At 53.3% G+C, this 24816-nt stretch overlaps 1 protein-coding gene across 1 annotated transcript in view; it reads left to right on the forward strand.

The window, feature by feature from the left end:
• SDC4 (syndecan 4) overlaps positions 1-24816 on the forward strand; it is a 40375-nt gene that overhangs the window by 5008 nt on the left and 10551 nt on the right. Inside the window, exon 2 of the mRNA XM_075527723.1 lies at positions 13050-13358. Coding sequence (XP_075383838.1) covers positions 13050-13358 — 309 coding nt within the window. The remainder of the gene's footprint in view (positions 1-13049; positions 13359-24816) is intronic.

Genomic DNA, 24816 nt, shown 5'->3' on the forward strand with positions numbered 1-24816 from the left:
GGTTACCTTGTCATTTGCGTCACTGCAACACTGGGTCCCTGCTATGGGCATGTAAGGACAGTGTCCCTGCTGGCGTCACTTTTCCGGATCTGCCTCCATCAGTCCCTTGAGAAATGTCCCATGGGCTTTGGGAGACCTGGGGCACGGCAGCCCATCTCTCCGGGTCACCGATGCTTTCCTTCGCTACAAAATGGGGATCAGACTCGTCCTCGTGCCGTGGACCATCAAGCAATATTGAGCATGGTTAAGTCTTTCCTTGGGCTGTGGGCATGGTCATATCTGTCCTGTGTCATTTATGGCAAGGCGCAAGCTAGAGAACAACCACACGGAGCCTAGCTGGCTGCCCAGCACACAGTAGGAGTGCAGTCAGTGCCACACCAGCTTTTTCTAGCCGTGCCCACCTCCACGTTCTCCCAGCTTCCGTTTTCCTGCCCCACTGCCCTGCTCACATAGTCCCTTCCGGGGAGTGTTTGATAAAAACACTTCAGCAAGACACATGTCTCAGCAGCGGGTTATGCAACTCTGTGCTCACACGTTTTGGAAACTCCCTGTGGGAGGCTAGCATTTGGCTGTCTGTCCTCCCCATTGGTGACCATCTTGGGCTCTAGCCAGGGAGCGCTCTTAAGATGGGAAACTGGAAAGCGGGCCCGTCAGCCGCCTGTTTTAGCCTCTAGACTAAGAACCCTTTGTCACCCGTGGCTCTGGGTGTGTGTGTGTGTGTGTGTGTGTGTGTGTGTGTGTGTGTGTAATGTTTACGGACTCTATTCTGTGCTGGATACTTGCATTATCTTATTCTCTTTCAGTCTCCACAACAAGTCTCTGAGTCCTGTTTGCTTGCTATGGGTCACTGAGTCAATTCTGACTCACAGCGATGCTCCAAGAACTGGCGCGCACCATGTGCTAGGTTTTTGTCCTTCCTGGAGCAAGCCACCAGGCCATTTGCCCCGTGCTGCCCCTGGTGGGTTCACACCTCTTGGGCATCTGCCAAGCACCACCAGGACCCCTGCCCTACTCGTCGATGCTATTATTTCCTTGGGAGAAAGGGAAAGTTTTCTTCTGTACAGATTCAGACCAAAGGAGGCAGTTCTACTCTGAGTCAGAATGGACTGGACAACAGTAAGTGGCGCTTGGGGTTTTTTTCTTTCTGGAGACACTTAACAGAGGAGGAGTCTGAAGCTCAGCGAAGGGACATGACTTACCCAAGGTCACATAGTCCGTGGGGAGCAGCACTGGAACTGCAGCGTAGGTCAGTCCGACAGCGCATGCCCAGTAAAAAGTGCCGCGGACATTGTCAATGACGTAGAACTCTCTTCTCCCCCCACCCCCCCGCCCCCACCGACCTCAGTGTTCTCTTCCTAAGAGCCCCGAAACACGACAGGAGTAGAAATGTCCGAATCTCTCTGACGTCCGGGGTGATGTTGCCCAGGATCAGTCCAAAGCCCATTCCCAGGAAGGGAAGGCAGACATCTTGACGCTGCAAACCTTTTACCTTCCCGCTCACACCACTTCCTCTTACCACCCTCTCCTTCTTTTCAGGGTTCAATGCTCCATGGCAGGGCCCACACAGAACTCTCTATACTTCAACTTACTTGAGGTTGTAAGTTTATTGTGCCAACCTGGCCAATAAACACATGTGGGATTAATTGAAGGGCGCAGGGATAAATGGCTCGGTGAGCCTCATCTTTCTAATTCTCTGGTCTCTTGCTTTCTGATGGTCGGACCAGGGTGCAGCTGCCTTAGCCAGTTCCCTGCTTCAGCTGGTAAGGCTCACTTCCTGCGAGGCATCCCTGAGGAGAAGCCCCATGGACCTACCCCGATGCAGCCCTGGGTGCTGGAGCAGCCGTGTGGAGACCCCTGCCAGTGCTGAGATGCTGACACACTCACTGACTGAGCTTTCCCCCGATCAGTCAGCATCATTGCGTGTGTTTTGCTAGATGGAGGAGGACTTTGTGGACTGCTGTTAGATATATGGGTTAATGGCTAATGGGTTAATGTTGGATTTGTGGGCTTGGGCAGCACTGGGTTGGGATGTTTTCTTGATGCACACTTACCCTTTATATAAACCTCTCTTCTACATGAGTTTCTGTGGATTTGTTTCTCTAAAGGACTCATACATTAGTGCTTTCTTAAGAAAGTCAGAGTCCAATTTGGGATCAGGAGCAATTAGATTAGGTAGTACACCGGCCAGGCCTCCCTTCTTCCGGGCAGGACAGCTCTGCTCTTCTCAGCCACGCAGATCTCTTCTAGGTCGTCTAAGGACAGGTTCCTCTTGGCCCTGCCATCGGCTACTCTGCTCCTTCTGGGCCCTTTACCACCTGCAGTGCTATAGCCTTTGACACATTGTTGCAGCTTGGGATGACTACCGGTCAATTGGTTAGACTATGATTCTCAGTGCTTTTATGACAGCACTGATTGCTCTTCCATAAAGTAATATAATGTAACCATCTTCCATGTTGTGGTCCTATAGGAGCAGCCAAGAGGCTGAAAAGCCAGTCCATTTCCTTAGGGGTATGGCCTGTATCCAATGATGTTCCAGCAAAGCTTTCTCTCTCTCTCCCTCCCTCCCTCCATCAGACCCTACATCTCTTCATTCTCTGGCCTCCCGCGTTCTTGGGTCATGAGCCAGCAGCCTGCTGTCTGACCTACTGATTTGGGGTTTGTCAGTGCCCGGAACCACATGAGTCAGGAGAAGTCGCTTATTGACGTACTTGGGACTTACCAGCCCCCAGAGCGGCATGAGCCATTGCCTTGAAATCAATCTAGGTTTGCTCCTCTGGAGAACCCAGCCTGCGGCACAGCTGTTGTAGGAAGCTCATGGCCTCCTCCTCCCTTCGCTCTGCTCCTTCTCCATTCCTTCCTGCTGCTTCAAGTCCTGCTGCTTTCTGGTTCTTCAAGCTCTGTGTGGTTGGCTGGTCATAGACTCAACTCCCTGTGGATTTCAACACCATGACCTCTCCCAGCAGGGCACTGCAAAGTGACCACCACATGCTGCAGATACTTCACTTTGCAAAATCGGCTGTAGTCCCCTCGTTTGCATAGCCTATTGACCAAGCTGTACAAGATGCACACTCCCAGAACAGGCTGCAGCTCAGGGCCAGACCAAAAGTGCCCAACCAAGTTGTTTACAGCTTACCCAGGAAACGTCAATCAACCTGGACAAAAGCGGCAAACCCTCTGGGGTAGGAAACTGGGGCAAATGTAACTCTGTCGGCTTGACAGCAGAGAGTTCTGAAACTGTCTTCCCAACGAAGCAAAGCAAAAGGCCACATGAAAGAACTCATTTCACGATAAGCCCCAAGGTAGGGAGAGTTCCTGTACTTTACAGACGAGGAAAGTGGGACTCGGAGAAGGAAGTGACTCACACTTGGGGCACACCTGGGGCATTTAGGTGACCAAGGGAGATATGCAAGATATGATCAGTATTTTCTGGAGAATTTCTGGCTTCACCTGACAGCAGGCCTGGGAAATGGGCAGAGCAGATTCATTCACTCACTCACTCACTCACTCACTCACTCACTCAAGCCGACAAAGATTTATTGAGTGCTTACTATGTAGCAGGCACTGTGCTAGGCTCTGGGTATGTTGTGTTAGGTACCATTGAGCCTGTTCTGACGACGGCACCCTGTGTACAACAGAGCCTGATTCCGTACCTTCTTCACAATTGTTCCTGTGTTTGGGCCCATCGCCGCTGCCACTGTACCTATCCATTTTGCCCAGCGCCTTCTTGTTCCCTGTCCCTATGCTTTACCCAGCAAGACGTCCTTCTCTAGGGACTGGTTTCTCCTGATAACATGTCCAAAGTACTTGGGATGAAGTCTGGCCATTCTTGCCCTAAGGAGCATCCTGGTTATACTTGTTGCAAGACAGATTTGTTTGTTCTTTTGGCTGTCCACAGTACTTCCCATCCTCTTTGCCAGCACTGTCATGCAAATGGATCGATGCTTCTTTGATCTTCCTTACTTAATGTTCAACTCTCGCATGCCTATAAAGCAATAAAAAATATCATGGCTTGAGTCAGACCTTAGTCCTCAAGTTAGCCTCTTTGCTTTTCCACACATGAAGGAGGTTTTGTGCAGCAGATTTGCCCAATGCGATGCGTCGTTGGGCCTCTTGACTGCTGCTCTCAGGAGCGCTGGATATCCAGTGATCTACAGATGATATAGATACGGATAGATATGGATATAGACTTGCTCTCTGCCCTCGGGAAACTTAGGGTCTAGTGCTGGAAATACACTATTGGCATGAAAAGAAAGAAGGAACTGCACACATAGAAAAGGTAGAGAATTCTGTGGAGCATGCTATGAAAAAGAATTTGGGCAGGAACATATTTTGGGCTCTGAGGTAGATCTCGCTGAGAATATAACACTTAAACGGAAACTTTAAAAGACGACGGGAGTAGGGAGAGGGTGGTAAGTATGTAGGGACAGGGACAGCATGCTTACCATGTCATTCAGTGATGATTTAGAGCGCAGACATGGATGTGAATGGCCCATCGATGGACGTGCTCTGATAGCAGAGCCAGGCTCCAACCACACTGGTTCACTTCACCCCCCTGTCGCCTTCCTGCTGTACCCATAGCATTGGCTGTGGGCAAATAGCGTATTCTGATGTCGGTGGCATCTGGAAAACAGTCTCATGATCCCGACCTTGAGTAGATGTTGGTCTGCAACTGGGGAAAGCCCACCAGAGAGATGGGGGAAATAGGGAGGGGTGCAGAGGTTCCAAGTGCCCCACTCGCTGTCTCGCTGTCCCAGAAGCGGTGGTGTGGAAGCCACACTGCACTGTACCTACCACAGGCTGATGCTCAGTGGGTAGCCTCTCTCAAGGAAAGTGCTGGAAACTCCGTGTTGTGGAATGAGCCCAGGACTAGAAACTAAAAGGGACCTGGGGTCCGATGGGGGCTCTGGACCCCTGGGTGAGTCCCTTCATCTCTCTGAGCTTTCCCTTGCTGTCGGGCCACTCTCTGAGACTTTGGGTTGTACAAATGCAATGACATGGATGGAATCTCATGACAGAACTGTATAGCCTCCTGTGATTGGTTGAATCTTTATTACCTGCCTGTTTCCCCAGCTACCAGCGAGGGGGTTCTGGAGAGGAAGTGTAAGCTTAGTGTGCACGAGGCTCTCCGAAATCCATCTCTACTACTCTTTTCTAAAAGTTTCTTCTAAACTCCTTCGAGGAGAAGAGCGGGGCAGATGGGTCTCTGAGAACCTCATATACCTCATGTTGTCCACCAGTAATGTGTCCATTGCAATAAATGATTGGATGCAGTGGGATGGAAGTAGGTCTCTGTCTCATAGGGATCCGCCTTGGGCTTCCAATGCACAAGTTAGAGGAGGTCAGATCCTCCCGCCATGCCATTTTTATACAGGGTCAGAATGAGGAGGAGGGTCAACACGCCGGAGGAACTACCGTCTGCTCAGCGTATCCAGAATACGGGATGCTCACTCTCTAGGGCAGCGGTGTGGAACGTTTTTTCTTTCCAGGGCCATTTGGATATGTATAACCTCATGGGCCATGCTGGTCAAACAGGTAATTAACTCCACCCTCATGGGCTGGCTAGAAGGGCTTCCCTTTGGTGACACGTGTGATGGTACTGGTATCAATCATTTCGTGGACCCTGGATGTTCCCCACCCCTGCTCTAGGTCAACCCGTGACCCAAGAGGTGGTCTGGTCTGAAGGACCACTGGAGGAGAAATCCATTTCACGGCCAATCAGACCCGTTGCTGGTAGTTACCGGCATACCCTGTTCCCGCTCAGGGTGATTCCAAGCAGGCCTGCTCCCTAGGGTGGCCTACTGGGTGCTGTATTGGGCTGGTAACCATGAGGTCAGCAGGTTGAGACTACCAGCTACCCCATGGGAGAAAGACAAGACCTTCTACGCCCACGAAGATTTGGCCTCAGCAACCCACAGGGGTCACTGAGTCAGAATTGACTCGTTGGCAGTGCGCAAGACCGCAAGTGCTGGAGTGAAGTCACCTGGTGCCTGGAACCCTCCTGGTTCTTGATGGCTCTCCTTCCAATTTAACTGTTAGCCTTCCTGCACCCTTCTCATCTTCCTTCGTGTTAACGAGGGCCGGCTTTCCAGCAACTGCAGCCGCCGCTCCAGCACGGAGAAGACATCCGCCAAGTTGCCAGCCGGATGGGTGCCCTTGGCTCCCGCTAATCCCGGAGCTGCTCGAGAGCCAGAACAGCACCGTGGTCCCCAGGAGACCTGCTGTCAACCTGAGCCCTTCTTTCTCTGTGTGGGTGGAGACCATTGGGGAATAGGCTTCCTTTGTTGTGCCACTGAAGTCACAGCCGTGGATGGGGTGGCTGACACCAGTCACTTTTGAGATATACAGACCCCCCCCCCAACTATCATGATCCGAATTCTACCTTGCAAGTCTGGATAGAGCAGAGGATGTACACTGGTGCAGATAGGAGCTGGAGGCACAGGGAATCCAGGGCGGATGATCCCTTCAGGGCCAGGGGTGTGAGGGGCGATACTGGGAGGGTAGAGGGTGAGTGGGTTGGAAAGAGGAAACCGATTACAAGGATCTACATGTGACCTCCTCCATGGGGGACGGACAACAGAAAAGGGGGTGAAGGGAGACGTGGGACAGGGTAAGATATGACAAAATAATAATATATAAATTATCAAGCGCTCGTGAGGGAGAGGGGAGCGGGGAGGGAGGGGGGCAAAAAGAGGACCTGATGCAAAGGGCTTAAAGAAAAAAAAGAGAGAGATATACAGACAAGCACGCACGTGTGCACACATACACACACACACACACACACACCTACCACTATTGAGTGGGTTCTGGCTCACAGTGCCTCTATAGGACAGAGCAGAACTGCTTCCTAGGGGTTTTGAAGACTGTTCATCTTTAGGTGAGTGGGCAGCCATGGGAAAGCTGGAGGATTCAGACTTTGGATCTTGGGGTTCCAGCCCCACGTGTCCCCCACTCTGCCACCAGGACTCCTAATAACTGGGCAGGGCTGTGCAAATGCGAGGTGTTGTGGCCCAGCGGAGGGGATGGCATAGCTTTCTAGGAACATCAATAAGGTACGTTGGCACCCATGTAGGGTAGGAGCAGGGAAAGAGGGTGTCTGGAACTCCTAGATGGGGATTGGTCTGTTTGCCATCCCATGAGGTTGAAAATGAGCCAGCTCGGAAGCCGGAAGGGGAATCTCATGACCATCAAGAAGGAGTGCAGACTTGGGATCCTGAGATCCCTGTGCTCTGAGCCTCCTCTAGCCAGGACTCCCAGAGCTGTGACACCAGAGCAGGGGCCAGAGGGTCCTGAAAGCAGAAGCAGAAACACTGGACTGAATGAGAAAAGGGAGCGCTTCGGGGCAGGAGGCCTGCAGACCCAGTTACCTCCAGGCACTTCATCCAGGATGCTACGTCTGCCTGCCCCGGAGCTAGAGTGGAGTGCCTGAAGCTGAAGTTTACCCAAAGTGGAATAGAGTGTCTTTGTGCTTTTATCAGCACCACTAAAATGCTTTGCAACGTTGTGTAACATGGCCAGAGCAGGACTCAGGACAAGGGACTTCCTGGCTGAGAGAGGTTGTGCCCGCGGGCGCGGGGAAAGGTCCGTGACTAAAGTCAAGTATGGAGCATTTCCTATCATGACTTGTCCACTGGTAACTTCTCCAATAAACCCCACAATTGTGAGGACTTTGTGTGAGCTTGTGCGGCCATTGCAAGGAATCAACAAACCCAGCCGGAAACCTGCAGAGCAGATCATGAGAGAGGCTGGTATCGGGATTGGAGGAAGGCTTGTTAACGACCTTCGAAATGCAGAGGACACAGCCTTGCTTGCCGAAAGTGAGCTCTCGAAGTACTTGTGGAGACAGCGTTCAAGGATTGTTGCTTTCAACGTGGATGGCAACTCAATGTAAACAAGTCCCAAATCCTCCCACTGTGGACCGGCTGGTGATCAGGACAAACTAAGAAAAGATTGACATTGTGAATGATTTCATCTTTCTTGGCTCCATAATCAATGCTTATGGAAGCAGCAGTCCAGAGATCCAGCAATGCACTGCATTGGGTACATCTGCTGCAGGCGACCTCTTGTAGTGAAAGGCATGGTTGATGTCAGAATCAGCCAAGAAAGGTTGATGGCTGAAAGCATATCTGACCTTCCGTCACTTCATCGGAATTGGTCTTGGTCTGATGTTGGGTTTGATTCTCCCTCCCACTTGTGAAATCAGAAGAACTCAGAAGTGGCCCCCACGCCGTGTGTGAAACCACATGGGTGAATTGCTAGGTCTGAGCCCGGAGAAAAACTATTCAATACATTCATGCGTGCACCCATACCACAAAAATTCCTCCACCTCCACTCATGCCAGACCTGGACAAGGTTCCAGGCACGCACATGTCCATGAAGAAGAAGAAGAAGACAAAATCCTGGTGGAACATAATTCACCAGGACAATTTGCTACCTCCTAATTTGGGGATTAGCAACTGGGATCCTAAAAGCTTATGAGCAGCCATCTACGGTACAACTATTGATCCCTCCGCATCCAAAGGGAAGGAGTGTGATGCCACCGGAAAGGCATAAGGGAAAAATTAGCCCAATGGATGAATGGACCATACAAGCATCCGTTTCCATAACTCTGAGGCCAGACGAAGATCTGGTGGTGCCCAGTTAGCACGACCAACTTCTCTGAAGGAGATCACATTACAAGGTCCTGGATAGATTGGAGGGCATTTCAGTGGATGAGTTGAGTCAGCAGACTGTGTGGGACCTGTTGAATGTAAACTTTGATTTGCTGTGCATCCCTTTACCTGATTCCCAATAAACAGTTAAAAAGAAGACAAAGTCCCAGCCCTCAGAGCTTCCATCTGGTGGGGGAATCTGACTCTCGAAACAAGAGGTAAACATATGATGTCAGGGAAGGAAAATGTTATGTCAGAAAATACAGCCCAGCGCCTGGACTGGAGGGAGTGGGGACTATTTTCAGAATTCTTGAAAATCCTTCAGGTAAAAGCTGACTCACTCTGTGGACCTTGGTTTGCCTATCCCACAACGGAGTACTATTGAATGGAAAGGCCTGGGAGGGCCTTTCGGAGATCAGAGCTCCCAGCTTCTGTGGTTATGCAAGGCAGTGCCCAAACATTCCACGGCCTCTGGAAATTCCAGGCTGTCATTATCTGGAACAGGAGAGAGATTTGCATGGAGCAAGAAAAAAACCGAAGAAGGTTGGCCCTGTTTTAGGAGAGGATGCTCCACAGCCCACCACTTGCTCGGCTTCTGAAGAAGAGGGACTGGGTTACCTGGGGTGGATTGTGTGTGAGGAGCTGGGGAGCAGGGGAATAAATCACTCACGAGTCTGGCAGGGCAGACCACTGTGATTACAATCATGGATAACCTTTAACCACAGCCAGCCTCACCGCCATGGAGTCCAAGTCAACTCATGGTGATCCGATGGGGGAGGGTAAAACCGTCCCTGTGAGTTTCTGAGACTGTCACTCTTTCTGGAACAAAAAGCCTCGTCTTTCTCCTGAGGAGTGGCTAGTGGTTTCGAACTGCTGAACTTCGCATAGTAGCCCCCACCTTTAGGTAAGAAGTGCTGTGTTAAGTCCCATCCTCTTCAAGCTCTTTCGATGTCAGACTGTAATAACCCTTCGCTATAAAGGAGGAAAGTACGGCACAGCGAGGGCGACAGCAGGATCTCTTTGGTACCAGAGCCTGTGCTCAGAACCCTCCCAGAACTCTAAGGGCTGGAACGCTAAGGGCCTCCGGCTGGGAAGAGAGGGGAGAGAGAGAACTGGAAGGAAAGGCTGGCGAAGGCTTGCAGGAGGAGGAGGCGTTTGAGTTGGGCCTTTAAGGAGAGGATTTGCTTTAACATCCTAGATCTGGTGTCGCTGGATGCCCAGGGGGGCGGTTGGTTGTATTTGGGGTGTTGATCTTTTTGGGGGACCCATGTGTTATTACCAAGTAGCACGTGGGTTTTCTTGGCTGGCATATTTATAGACGCAGATATTTTGCCAAAGATTTCTTCTGGGGCATTACTGGATGAGTTCGGACTGCCAACCTTTGGGTTAACAACCCAGCCCTTTGCACTAGGCAGGGAGCTCTTGGCTCCTTTCTGAGCTCCACAGGAGGGGCTGTCCATGAACGCCCTGAATCACCTCCTGGAAAGACAGCCGTTCAGAGAATATAACGTGTTGGCCCTTGACATGGCGCAGACTCACTTCATCGGAGGGGTGGAGAAGGAGGAAGGAGTAGGGGTAGCCACGTAAGTGAGTGTGCATCATGTGCTGGACACCTCACCTATGCCATCCCTCCAAATGACCCCAGGGGCTAGGTATGTTATTCCATGGTGGGGAGGAGGCAAGGGACTCCCAGACTGTCTGCCTGTTGGCAAGTAACAGAACCAAAATAAAACGATGAACTTCTGACTTTAAAACTTCTCGGTGTGTAGAAGGAGCTCTAGTGGAGCAGCGGCTAAAGCACTTGATTGTTAACTGAAAAGTCAGCGGTTTGAACCCACCAACTGCTTCCATAAAGACGGCAGCCCTGGGGACCCTGCAGGGCGGGCGGTTCCACACTGTCCTAACGCGTGGCTGGGAGTGGAAATGGACTCACGGTAACGGGTTTGGTTTGATGCGTGCGTGCGTGCGTGATAATTTCAACTCCATGTAGGAAATTGGGGACCTTCAGTTCTACAAACCATCGACCGCTGTGTTTTCATTTTCCAGGAAATGAATTTATCATAAGTCCTCCAAGAATCTTGGGGTCTGGTTCAATTGTTTTAAGGGGTTCAGAACGTCTTTTGAAGATCTAGAGAGAGATTGGGAAGCTTCTCCTGACTGAGAAAGATTGACGTAGAGGCCTAGGTCAGGCCTCACATAAGTTCTTTCTCTTTTGCATATAAACTCCTGTGATTGCCTCAGGCCCCTCAATACCCTCTATCTAAACCCACAAACCCACAGACATCCTTATTCCAACTCCCTTAACTAACTTCAGAGAGATCCTCAGAACTAAGAGAGGCAGAAACTCCGCATTTCCTTCATGCCAGAAGGTTGGGATGCATAAACTTCTACTAACCCTCTGAGAGTGTTCTCTCGTTTTGACTAGTGTAAACACTTACGCAAGCACAACGGGCTCCCTCGCACATTTTTAGGTGACATTTAACATTTTTCATCAAAAGTTTAAAAGTTGCAACGGTGGGAATTTCCTGTATCTTGTAAGTACAAGGAGGTGAAAATAAAACGGTGACATCATTCTTTTAACTCTTTCCAGTTGAGTTCACACACCCTGGCAACTTGATACACACAGCCATCCCTTTAAAAAACACATGAACAGCCTCCCACCAGTCAGAATTTTTGCATCCTCCCTTCTTCTACTCCAATTCAGATTTCCATATCATGTCCCAGGGGGTATTATCATTTATGCTTAAAAGGCGTATCCATGACTATCATGTTTCTCTGCCTAAAAATAGTTTACTTTTTATGACCATCAACCTGGATATTAAAATTTTTGATCATTAAAGGCGGATGGATCGAAACAATGCACTTAAACAGTGTCTACAAACTAAATGTCTAAAAACTGATCACTGCCCTGGAGCCGATGCCTCCTCATAGTGACCCCATGGGAAACAGGGTGGGGGGCGCCCCTGTCCCCTGTGGGTTTCTGAGACTGCAACTCTCTACTAGGTAGGCAGCTCCATCTTTCTCCCTAAAGCATTAGAGCTTTAAAAGTTTCACAATGCATTTTAAACAGCTTTCTCGAAGCCCGATAGGCCTAAAATAAACTAGTCATGGTCAAAGTGTACAATCTAATAATGTTGACACGTACTGCCAGATCTGTCTTGGAAGAAGAGTAGCTAGAATGCTCCTTAGAAGCCAGGCTGGAGAGACTGTATTTCATGTGCTTTGGACATGTGATGTCAGGAGGGACCAGTTCCCGGAGAAGGATGTCATACTTAGTACAGGGTCAGGGGAAATGTAAGGCTCTCACTGAGATGGACTGACAACAGTGGCAGCAGTCAGGGGCTCAGACTCGGGACGGTTCTGAGACTGGCTCAAGACCGAGCCATGAGTGTTCTGTTCTATGGGACAGAATCTCCAGGAGTTTGAACATCGGATTTGATGGAGCCTAATCAATAACATATGCCCAAGAAACCAGTTGCACAAACTTTGAGAAGTAATTGCTATTCTGACCAAGTAAACTTTTTGTTGGAAATGCCTGTCTTAAGGAGGTTAGCCCAAGTGTTTTTCCTTTGGATCAGTTCACATCTCGCTGAGTGAATTGCATGTGCCCAAATATGATCGGTTGTAACAATGATCTTGTTCCTATGTTCCTATGTGATTTTGTTCCTATGCATGTTGAACATTCATTTTTAGCTTTTAAAATGTATAATCTGTGAATTGATAAAATTTAATTTTTAGCGATCGGTTTAGCGACCCAGTCACAAAATCCCTAGAAACGGGGGCACCTGTTTCTGTATAGGTCAGTGCAAACTAAAAGTGATTTGTACATTTCTGGGGGGGAGGGGAAGAATCAAAATAATATTAAAACGGAATGAATTTCAAATGTCAACGTCTGGAGATCCCTCTGTGTTGGAACACAGCCAGGACCGTGACTGTAAGAATTATTGATGGTCATGACTTTTACAGGAGCGCGCTGGTGGGTTGAGCTGTGGGCTGCTTACCCCAAGGCCAGGAGTTTGAGACCACCAGCCTCTCCGAGAGAGAGCAATGAGGCTATCCATTCCTTTAAAGATTTACAGCCTCGGAAACCCACAGGGGCCAGTTCTAGCCTCACCGTAGGGTGACTGTGAGTCAGGACCCATTTGATGGAAGTGAGCTCTCTCTCATCTTTTTTAAATGGCCCCTTTTAGTAGAATTTGAGTAGCTGGAACAGAGACCGTGGGCATGGTCTGCAAAATATAAATGAATCACTCCGTTACTCCCGGCCCTAAAACGACCGAAGTCCCAGTTTAAAGAGCGCTGGTTTAAACGGAAGGCGCAGAGCGCATTCTTCGCGACCCGGGGCCTCAATTTCCCCACCTATAAAGTGGGGCAGAGACGCGATCGCCTCTGGGCCCGTAGCTAGCCCGGGGCCACATCGCTACAGGGGGCCGGGGCTGGCTGGGCCCTGGCTCGCGGCCGGTCCCTCGGGGTTTCCAGCCCGGTGGCGGGCGCCCTGCGGCCCCGAGGCCCAGCTTTCGCGGGGAATTCCGGGCGGGGCGCGGGCGGCGGGCCGGGGGCGGGCTGGGGCGGGGCCCCGCCGCCTATAAGACTGGCCGCGCGGCTGCCGGGGCCACTCGCTGCTGCGCCTTCGTCCCGGTCACCATGTCCCCCGTGTGCCTGTTCGCGCTGCTGCTGTCCCTCGTGGGCGCCCCCGCCGCCGCGGAATCGGTAGGTGCTTGGAGATCCCGGAGGGGTGCGATGTGTGTGTGTGGCGGCGGATCTAGCGGTGCCTCCTTTGTTCGGGAGCTCGGGGTGGGGGGGCGTATGGGGCGCCGTGCTCGCGGCCCCCAACTAGCTGCCGAGGCCCGGAAACTTTGTGGAAAACTTTGCTCTGGGGCTCTGGGAGGGCCCGGGGCTCCGCGGCTCGCCGTGCACGCACCCGCAGCCTGTTGCTCCCCGCGCGCCCCCGGGCCTCGGCCCCGCTGTGGTCTGCAGACACCGACGCGGCCGATCGGGTGTCAGCGCTGCTTCCTCCATCCATCCGTGCCTCGTCACGATCCTGGGGTACGCTCGGAGCCCCGCGCCCCTGCCCTGCCCTCAGTGGGCGCACAGGACAGGCAGCCCCGGAACCCGACCTGGCCAAGGGCAGGGGACCCGCATCACACACAGGGGAGTGGAGGTCAGAGCCCTGACCTGCCCCTGGCCTTGCCGCGGGAGAAAAAGCCCTGCTTCTTCTTCGAAGTCTCAGTTTTCCCCATCTGCACAAAAGGCAGAAGGCCATTCGAGCCTCGCTAGGGGCCCCTGCTGAGTTGGGACTGGGCACCCTCCAGAGCTGACGGAACGCTGGCTTCTGCCAGTCTGCAGTTTGCAACAAGAGTTGGCTTTTGCTGAACTTGCAAACGAGAGACAAGCCCCCCAGCCAGCTTGCGTGCAGTGAAGCGGGGCCCCAGAGAGCAGCCAGCAAGAGCCCTCGCCTTCTCCCTGCCACGGTCCCCCAGAAGGTCTATTCAACCTGGCAGTCAGCCCGGGAGGAGGGAGGCAATCCCATCTGGGACGTTGTGGGGTACAAGGTGACATGACCCCCAATAACGGAGGCCTGGCATGTGTCTCCCCCCCCCCCCCCAGTCCTTTTCTAATTGTCTTCTGGGCAGGGAGTGAGGTCCCGGAGTTTAATCATTAATATGCTAATTTCTTTGAAAGCCACCATCTCCTACTTCCCCTGGCCTTCCTTAAAGGAAAGTCACTTCTGCCATGCAGGCTCCCGTTTTGTTGTTTTTGTTGTTGGGTTGTTTTTGTTTTTTTTTTGCGGGAGGGGTCCTTGCTGTGTGGTCCTTAAACTCTACTCCTCAGTTTGCTGAATTCCCACAACAGCCTTACCTTACATGAGTCCCTAAGTCTTGCAGCCAGAGAAGTTAGGTGACTGGACAAAGGTCACACCCCCGATGGGGACAAAGTCCATTCACATGTGGGCAGCCAGGCTTTCAAGCCCTTGCTTTTCACTCCTCTGAGAAGGGTGCCATTACCAGCCCCTCAAGTGTGCTTGAGAAACTGGTGACATTTAGGCCAGGAAAACCTCAAAGAATTTCTGAGGATGCAGAGACCCAGTAGGTTGAAGATATCCTCCAGGTTAGAGACTGGGGCCTGGACTAGATGGAGCCAGAGAGTCTTGTCCCCACTGGTGGAATGCCTGGCATTCAGTGGTCAAGCACCCGCTCTGCTCAGCCCTGAAAGACTGATCGTTTGAACAAATCGATGCAAGAGATGTGGCTGTCTGGAACCCCGGGTTTCAGGGCCACGATGAGATTGCCTCAGTGAGTTTGGTTTGAATTTGGTTGAGTGCCCTAAACAGGTATGAAGGCTGCTTTGGATCTGAGTGTTGGAGAGAGACACCCATAGGCTGTTGGGTGGTGTAGCACTGGCAGGGGGTGAGGTGGGGTGGAGGCTGCTGAGGGCATCCCGTGGGCAGTCACATGCCAGTCTTGCTCCGAGGCTGAGCTGGTAGACCTGTGAGGGGAATCGAAGGCAGCGGTGCCCCAGGGCTGTTGCTTGGAGAAGGGGGTTGTGTCACTTCTGTGTATGGGGGCTGAACAGCTGGGGCACGCGCAAGCCCTGGGCAGCTGTTTCCGGAGAGGTGTCCCTCTCTCATCCTGGCCACAGCTCCCCAAATCTCTAATTGGGTCTTAGGACTTTCCCTTCTGCCCCTCCTCCTTTTCTTCCTAGGTTGTGTTTTGGAAAAGTCAGACCCAGCCACAGCTGGCTTAGCCCACAGAGAGGACCCTGTCCAGCCTTTCACTTTGTAGATGGGGAGTGGAGGTCCAGGGAGAAAAGTTTTGCCAATAGCCGTTGGGATTTATCGAGTGGTTTCTGTGTGCCAGGCCTGGTGCATTCTATCCTTGCAAAAAAAAACTGATGTTGTGGGAATAGGATTTGAACCACTTTACAGACCGAGAGGTGAGATGGATACCACTTAGGGCAGCTGAGAGCATCCATCCAGGCCATCACAGTTTCTGCCCTGTCGTCTCTCTTCAACGTGATGTTGGTGCCCCTGCCCACATTTTAGGTGTAATGGAAAGGCCTGCCCTATCCCTGGGTGGTGCCCCACTCCCCTGGTGCCACAGGTTTTGGGAAGGGAGCCCAGGCTGAGCACCCAGCTGCCCTCTTCTGTTTGGCGGGGGTAACCATCCTAAACCAGTTCTTCCTGTCCAGCTGGGAGCATTCCCCTGATCTGTTCCTGCCACTCCCTCCCTGGCCAATTAAAGGCAGCCTTGTTTGGGGAGCTGGATTCCCCCCCCCCCAACACACACACTTATACACACCCCCAGAGATGTTGTTGCCCAGGGACCAAGCCCACTGACTTGGCACCAGGCCCAGGCAGTTCTGGGGCAAGAATCCCCCACTCCAACATCCCACCTACCAGGTGCACTTGAACTTAAGGATGGTGCTCGAGAGAGTTTGTTCCTTGACTACACAGAAGTGGGGGTGGGAGCGGAAGCCCAGTGGGTGTCTAGGACCCTCAAGTGGTCAGTGAGAGCTCTTGGGACCTTTTGGGATCCCAGAAAGTTACCAAACTCCCAAGAACTCTTTGGGCCAGGCTGTGATGGAGGGAGAGCTCTGAGGCACTTGAATGGGAGAGGGGCGTTTCCCTCCCCCCTTGAGGTGATGACCTCTCATCCTGTCTTTCCAGCTCTGCCATTCTCTTGTTGGGGTGGACCCTATGTGACTAGAGTAGACTGCCCCCTCGCTCTGCAGGGAGCCACTGGGCACCTTGGAGGGTTCAACTTGTGGAGCCACCAGGGCTCCTTGACCTTCCACTCATTGTTTCAAATAGCGACGATGACCTGATTCCCCTGTGAGTGTGGAAACCATAGAGCCCATAAGGCGGTCGGTCCCTTCCCATCAGAATTCACTGGTTCCGGAAGGAAGCCTACCGAGCCCCTCACCCACGCATCCAAGGCAGAATCCGGCTGTTTATGTTGCGAGAGAAGAAGAGTCCACCCGTCCCCGAGGTAGGCCTGTCTGTAAGAGGGAGTACATTCATGCCTGTAATTGGATTCTGAAAGCGCATCCGGATTCTTCATTTCCAGCGCAAATATCTCCAGTGCGATATTTCGTTTCCATTGCACAGAAAACTGAGGCGCCACCAAGGCCCGAACCAGTGCTGACATGGCACACGCTGCCTGGCTTCAGTCCCCTTAGAGGACATTCCTGGTTAGGTTTGGGTTCCACCCCTTGAGTGGCTGGGTGACCTTGAGCATGCCCTGCCCCGGGGCTCTCAGTGCCTCCAACTCTAAAATGAGGAGGTTGGACTTGTGCCCTAAGGGCTCCCGGGCTCTGAGAGTCCCCCCCATGGCCTGAGCGGGGGGGGGGGGGGGGGGGGGCATGTTCTTGCCCTCTTTGGTATTGAGGCACACGAAGTCTCTGGTCTCAGTAAAGACTGGGGTGGGGAGGGCTGGTGGGGGGCAGGAGGGCATTCAGCTCCTGCCATCCCCAGCGCCTAGAAACAGTGAGCTATTCCAGGGACGTGGAGTGCTTCGCTGTGGCCTGAATGAGCCGTTGGAGAAGCCAGGCTGGGCTCCCGGCTTCTGAGCGAGGCCCCCCTCCACCCTCTCCAGCCTCTACGGTTGGGTAGGAGGGTGTGTTTGCCCCCATCTTGTTTAACATTGAGAGAGAAGAGGCTGACAGGGTTCCTGAGTCACTGGTGGAGAAGAGCGTTCGGAGTTTGCCTCCTTGAGTCACCCATTTCCTTTCACGCTCTTGCCTAATAGGATGGTTCTGGGGTGAGCGTGTTGGCAAGGGCTCAAGAGCCTCTCGCCTGGCCAGCGCCAGCCTCTCAAGTGTCCAGGGCCCAAACCTTCACAGTCTCTTGCCTGTGGGTGACCTTTGACAGGGCACCAATCCTTGTGATCGGTCTCTAGACCTCTGCAAAGCAGGGACCATTAAAAAAAATAGATGTCTATTAAAAGCAAAACAGGTCATCACTACTCTGAGTGGCAGGGCCCAGCCTGGACAGTCCAGCTTCCAGATGCCCAGTTTTTCTGATATTTATTCCTCCTCCTTCTCCGTGGAAACAGACTCCTGGTGGCAGGCTGACCTCTGGAATTCACGCCTCCCCAGCTGTTGCATGACTTTGGACACGTCCTCGCCCTCTGGGAGTCTCTCAGCTTCCTTGTCTGTTAGATCATAGAATCGCTGTGGTGAGGTGCCAGATGCCGTTGAGTGTGCAAATACGGGCACCTCTGTACTATGCCCAGGGGACGCCTGCTGACAGAGTGGGCTGTGTGTGCCGCACCTGGTCACCAGTTCGAAACCACCAGCAGCTCCCTCCGAGGGAGTCTCAGAAGCCCACCGAGGGCCGGTTTTGGAGTCAGTGAATTTGGCTTGTTTGTGGAACGAATGCCCGGAGGGCTGCGGTGCGGCAGTACCTATGTGCTTGGCTGCTAGCCAAATGGGGGACAGCGTGAACCAAACCAGTGGCTTCTGGGGGCCCTTCTACTGTAAGGTGACCCGATTTTTAACAATTTTTCCCGTGTCTGCGGCATTTTTAAAAAGTCCCAATTTTTGGAAAGAATGCACGACAAGCTAGGGTTTTCGGCTGCCATGTGGCTATTTCGCCTGCTTTACCAATGTTAAACTCTGACCACCTTATTCTGCTGTCACTCAGGAGATCTGAATGAGTTAGAATGGCACTGAATGAAATGAGCCTCTTGGGGAGTAGGAGGGGGCATCGCTGAGTATCCACTCTCATCCTAGCCCTGGTCACCTTGATGCCAAGTGGTCTTCCTACCCTTTTGAGGATACCCCCCCCCCACCCCAGGGCCCCTGGAAATCTGAGTTCTCCCCTCCTCCTGTTCTTCCCTACAGCTGGGAGGGAGGTATACTGGGTGGGGCGGACAGTGTTCAAATCTCCTATTTGTTTATCTTAGAAGTGGGTTGTTTGCTAATTATCGGATGGGTTTATGTTTAAACAAGAACGAGTTCCTAGCAGCCCCACCCCTCCTGCCAGCACCAGCAGGGACCCCATGCTGAGCTGGTTGTTGCTTGAAGGCACCTAGTACAGGACCAGGGGGCCACGCTCCTGTGTTGGGGGGCAGTGATCTGTGGGAGGAGAAGCTGAACTTGTTGTCCTAAGGAGGCTGAGGGAATGGCAAATAACGTGTGTGTGTGTGTGTTTTGGGGTGGTGGGGAGGGGCGGCAGGCAGAAAGGTGCAGTGTTCTGAAGAGCCAGTTTTCATTGCCTGGTGCCCTGGTGAAGGGAGGGGAGGAAAGCAAAAGTCAACAATGGGCGCCTGGCTGAACCCTAAGAGAACAAGAAGCCTGGCTTCTGGGGCTGGTGTGTTACGCTGGCAACCTTTGGGTAGATTCCTGCACCTCCCAGGCCCCTGCGTCTTGCCCGTGGGGCTGGGGAACTTGAAAAAGAAATGAGTGTTTCATAGGCAGGACTCCGTGAGACGCCGAGTTCTGGTTCTCCTCAGCCTCCCCCCCCCACCCCCAACCAGAGCAGACGATGGGCAGTTAATAAGTCACTCTGCTGGTAGGAGGGCTGGTGTCCTCTATAAATCATGGGTGCTGACGCCTGTGTACTCCAGGGTCCGACCTCATGGCTGGCAGGCTGTGAAGGGCTGGCGTGGCACCACAGTTAAGCACGGGGCCGATAAATTGAGAGGTTGGTGGGTCAGAACCAGCCTGTGGCTCCGACCTGCCCTATCCGTGGGAGCCCAGGGCACCAAGTGGGACACCTAACAGCAGTGCTGAAGTGGAGCTGTTTATTAGCCCCCGAGACAAGGACTGCTAAGGGGCTGGCTTCAGATAAGTGGTGTCTGAGTTGACCTTGAAAATAAACCCCACGGTTACCGTTCTGGGGGGGTTCAGCCCTTCCAGGACTCCCCAAAAGATTCACTTTCTGATCTTAACCTTTGGTCTTCGACAGTTGTCACACACACAAACACACACCCCTTCTGTTTCCACTGCCCCACCCTCTACATCTCCCCTCCCCCGCCCCCTCCAGGTACCTTCCCACCCTTGGGTGCGTCCCTCAGGTTCCAGGAGCTGGGCTGCCCCAGTTCTTTCTGGCATGGAGTAGAAGACCTGCTGGTCAGGTGACACCTGGGGTAATGGAAAGGGGAGGCAGGGAGCGGCTGGTATGTGTGGAAATGGTGACTGGGTAGAGTGGCTGGTTGGTGGTGGCCTGCGAGGACTGGCTGTGCCACTTTAACCTCGGGACACTGGGCTGGGTGATCAGGGCAGTGGGGACATCTTTCCGAAGATGTCTGTGGGACAGCCTGGCTGGGTCTGGCGCAGTGGTGGTGGCAGAGGCTGGGAAGGGGCAGGAAGCCGGTACCCAGGACTGATCCCATTGGCCTGGAGGAGGCTGTGGACCAAGACTCTCCGAACACAGGAGGCTTGTTTACGTCCACAAGCCTCTGGGCCCGGGATCCACCGCTAGATTACAGGCCCCGTTTCAATGCCCCTCTGTCTCCCAGGCCCCAAGGGAGCCCGCCCCTCCCGGCTGTCTCCACTGGTAACCCGAGCAGCGCCCAGCTTGGTTACAGGCCTCCTGGACAGAGGGAGGCTTGTCTCTCTGAGAACCCTCTTTTCTGGGTGGGGAAACTGAGGCCCTGGGAGGGACCCCCTCCAAGAGTCACCCCAGGATTAGTGGCAAGGGTGCTGGATCATGCCCTGGTCTGGGAACATTCAGGGGCTCCAGAAGCCCCCAGGCCTGTTCCTAACTGGTACCCCAGGATGTGCCACCCTGGGGGGTTGGGTGGGGAAAAGCTGGCTGCTGGCAGTGCCAGGCCTGGCTCTCCCCAGAGGGATTGTGTTCAAAGTAACCGGACCTTGGAGTGGGCAGAGCCCAGCAGTGGAACCCTCGCCCCACCCCCACTCCAGACCAGGTTTTAACCCTTTCAGGTACCAGGGCACCAGGCTATGGAGTGGTATAAGGTTTCTTTTTACCTTCTAGGAAAAAAAGCCCCCAAAACTTGGGGGGGGGTATCCCCAATGCAGACCAGGAAGTACTCTGGGAGTACAGGCCCCCAAACAGAATTTAGGATGTTTTTGCTTCTTCTAGAAGGAGACTAATGATCGGGTCTCTGCCTCTGTCTGGTCAGGACAGGTACTCAGAGCTGTGTGGTCTTGGCAGTTTGCTCTCTGACTCGATTCTTGTTCCGTAGAGTGAACGTGACTCGATGCTGAAAAGACCCTAGTGGGAGGGGATGGCCCTTGGCAGTTTGCAGGGCAGTTCCCCAAACTCCAGTGACCACGCCCCCAGTTTCCAACCATCTTAGCGTTGATCTTTTCAGCCAGGAAGCAGACTACCCTCACTGCTATCAAGTCCCTTCCGACTCATCCTGACGCCATGGGACAGGGCAGAGCTGTCCCTGTGGGTTTCCCAGGCTGAAAGCCACATCTTTCTCCCAGCAGAGATGTCAGGCCAAAAAGCGTCGGAAAGCTGAACCCATTGCCTGAGAGTCGATTCGAACTCACAGCTGCCCGGTAGGACAGAGGACGCCAATTTTCTTTCTCTCCTCAACTTCCTCCTGTTCCTGACCCCTCCCTTGTGGCTGCTGAGTCCAAACCCACCCTCATCAGTAAGCAGCCGAGTGGGACTCTAGTCACTGAACCACCAGGGTTCCTGAGAGAGGGCCCCAAGAATTCACTGCGTGCAAATCCGGTTCATAGAGACCCTGCGTGGGACAGTCGGATTGCTCCTTGGGCTTCCTCACTGGGCTGCCAGCCATCGGGTCAGTGCTGGCTCCTAGCAACCACTGGTTACGGGCAGGAGCAGAAAGCCCAGTCTTTCTCCCTGGGAGCTGCTGGTGGCCTCGAACTGCCAGCCATGTGGATCACAGCCCAGTGTGTAACCATGACACCACCAGGACTTCTGATCCTTGAGTTTTAGGAGGCTGCACATCATTATGGGAACAGAAGAAATGGCTGGCTGATATGTTCGAACGGCCGATCCTGCTGTTAGAGGCGGACCTCTGAATCCCACTGGGCCCAGGGGTTCTGGTGAAAGGGCAACATCAAAGCGAACGCACTACCATCAAGCCAAGCCAACGAATTCACGGTCCTCAGGAGAAAGAGGCAGCTTTCTAGCCCTGTAAAGAATCCGTCTCGGAAACCCACAGGGGCAGCCCTGCCGTGTCCGATAGGCTCTCTTTGAGTCCAGGAAAGGCAGGTGTGGGTTAAAAATAGCCACTATGCTTTGAGCACCTGCTGGGTACCAGGCCACGCCCACTCGAATACATTTCATTCAACCCAATCCTGCCCATTTTGTTAGGTGTTGGTGTTGGCAGGCGTAGCTTAAAAGAAAAAAGTAACTGAGACTTTGGGATGTGGAAGTTTCCAGGCTCCCATAGCTAGGTAAGGGCCCGCTGGCTCGGTGGTTCCGCGCTTGGCTGCTAACCAAATGGCCCTTCCATGAGAAAGAGGGGGCGTCTGCTTCCACTTCCGTTCAGAAAGGGAACTAGAAAGTGGCAGGGCTGATTTGCATTGGGGGAACCACAAGGGTCACGATGGGGTGTCATCCCTCACCTGATGTTTGGCTTGTCTGCCCTCCCAACCCCCAGGAAGGGGCCAGGGGAGGGGTTAGGCTCTCCTGCCCACTCGCTTCTCTCCTCCCACCTCCTGCCTCCCATCCCAGCCAAGTGTCTCTTGTTGGAGCAATACTCACGTTCGCTTCTGTGTGCTCCCAGACCAGGGGACGGGGAACCCTGGGGCCCTGGGCTGGCAATGAGTGAGTGTGGTGGGCCGAGGCACAAGGCTGGGGAGGTGCAATGAGCAGCCGGGCTGTGGTCAGGATGTGTGCACTTGAAAAGGATCGACTGGCTTTGCGTTTCCCCGCTCTGCTGTTTTCTTGGTGGCAGACTTTGCATGTGTGACTCAACTAGGCCTCAGTTTCCTCAACTGCAAACGAGGAAAACACCTCTTGTGCATGCAGCCAATTCACTGGGCTCATACCTGGAAAGAGAACCCAGCTTGGTAACTGGAACATAGGAGGAGTCAAGTGGGTCCCCCTAAACCCCCGTTTCCCTCAGGTGACTATGCTGGACTACCTCGCGAGAGATGGGGTTGCCAGACTCTAACCAGCTCCAGGCCTATAACCCAAGGACGGCGGAAGGGCTGCCTGTGGGTTGGTCACACCCTTAGGGGTAGCCAAGACCCTTAGAGGAGAGATGGCTCCAGCCTGGAGACCTAGGTTCCAAGTCCGGCTCTGCTGCCAGTTGCTGGGTGACCTTGGAAAAGTCCCTTGAACGTCAGCTTGGTTATAAAACGAGAGGACTGGGCTTCATGCCGTCAGATACTTTCTCTTGGCAGGCGTCTGTCCCGGTGGAACAAAACAGTTCCGACCCCTTCTTCTCCCTGCGAGGGACCGGGGGGCCTCCAGAATTGTTCACCCTCTAGGCACCGTTCCAGGGGCCCTCCAGTCACAGGGACCCATACCCTCCACCTACTTCGGCAGGTGTTCTCTGCTTCATGTCTGTTTGTACAAAGGGCAGAGATGTGGGGAGCCCTGAAGGCTCTGAGAGGGTGCCTGGGCATGGATCCACATGTGATCGCACGTGCCCGGGCAGGGATGGGCTAAGCTGAGGAGAGCCGACCATATCCTTAGCCAGCAGGAGGGTGGGGTCCCTCGCTGGTCAGGACTGGGTCTAGCAGCTGGGTGGCCTGGCTCTTCAAAGCCACTCCAGACTGAAAGGGCCTGCTCAGAAGAGGGCGAGGGAGGGGAGGGCAGGGCTACTGGTGCCCGCCACACCCGCCCTCCCCTACAAGAGACAGGGCTAAGTGCCTGTATACCCACGGGGCTTGGCCTGTCTTGCTGGCCTAGTCTTAAGGTCGCCTATTCCAGAGTTCTTTCTCTTGCCAGGGACTGTGGGCAGAGAGGGTACCCTTGGAGCTCAGGGAAAGGGGGTGGTGTGTGGAGGGGGTTTAATTTCCTGTGTTCCTCCATCAGCAGCAGAGGCTCACAAAGCTACTTTTAAGCCTCCTGACTCGCCGTGGGAGGGACGATCCCCAGGCTGGCATCATGAAGCCTTTGAGGGAGGCCTTGAAGGGGCGAGGGGAGTCTTTAGTTTGGGCTCCTTGGCTAACGATGGTGCTGCGGCAGAAAGGCTTCGTGATACGTGCACATGGCAGCACAGGAAACCCTATGGGGTATTTGTACGCTTACGTCACACCCAGTCGCCAAGAGTCAGAATCAAGCTCTTTGGCAACAGGTTTTATTTTGAGGGGAGGGGGCTACTTTTAGGGCTCCGGGTCTAATTCCAGCAGTGCCTCTGGTCCCAAGAATGACCTTCAGCCGTGTCCTTGCCCTCTCTGGGGAACCCCGTATAGAAAGGAAGCATCAGGGGTGCTCGGGCTACCGGGAAGAGCAGAGCTGAGGATCCCCCTGGGTTCATCCAATTTGCTCCAATTTGCTCGTGGCTTGTGGCTGCTTGCTGTGTAGGACACCCTTCTCTGCTGATCACCATCAGCCTGCTAAGCCCTGGGAAGGTTTTGAAGCACCCTAGCATGTGCACATGCTCCGAGAAAGAAAGGATTTGTAAACTACATTCCAGGCTCCTGGGGACCAAGAGCAACCCAGCTCTGGTCTTGAGAGGTTCCAACCAACTCGGACCCCTACAGCCAGCCAGCTGAGCCCCACAGCCCCCACCTCATGCCTGATGGAACCCCAATCGAAAGGGTCTGAGGCAGGCAGGTAGCTCCGGGGGATGGTGGGGAGTACCTGTGTGCTCAAGTGTGGAATTAGGCGAGCCCAGTTCAGGCCACATGACCCAGGCATGGGTGCTGGTCCAGGCAAGCCAACTTTCTACCTCCTGTTGTGACCTTCAACAAGTGACCTGACGTTTTGGAGCCACGTCCCCTTTCCACCTTTGCTTTAGAACAGTTCCTGAGGATTTTCTTTGCTGCGAGATGGGCAGGTCTTGGTGCCAACTGCTAGCTTTTTTTCAGCAGCCAAGCACTTGATTACTGCTCCACTGGGCCCCACTCCACCTGTACCAAAGGGGTCTAGCTCCTACCTTGAGCCTTGGTGACACCTTTATGAGTTAATGTATTGGGCTGCTAACTACAAGGTCATCCGTTTAAATCCACCATCGACTTCATGGGAGAAAGATAAGACAGACAGTCTTAGAAGCCCAAAGAGGCAGTTCTGCTCCACCCTGTAAGGTCATTATGAGTCAGAATT

Source organism: Tenrec ecaudatus, chromosome 12 (assembly GCF_050624435.1).
Source record: "Tenrec ecaudatus isolate mTenEca1 chromosome 12, mTenEca1.hap1, whole genome shotgun sequence".
Classification (NCBI taxonomy): Eukaryota; Metazoa; Chordata; class Mammalia; order Afrosoricida; family Tenrecidae; genus Tenrec; species Tenrec ecaudatus.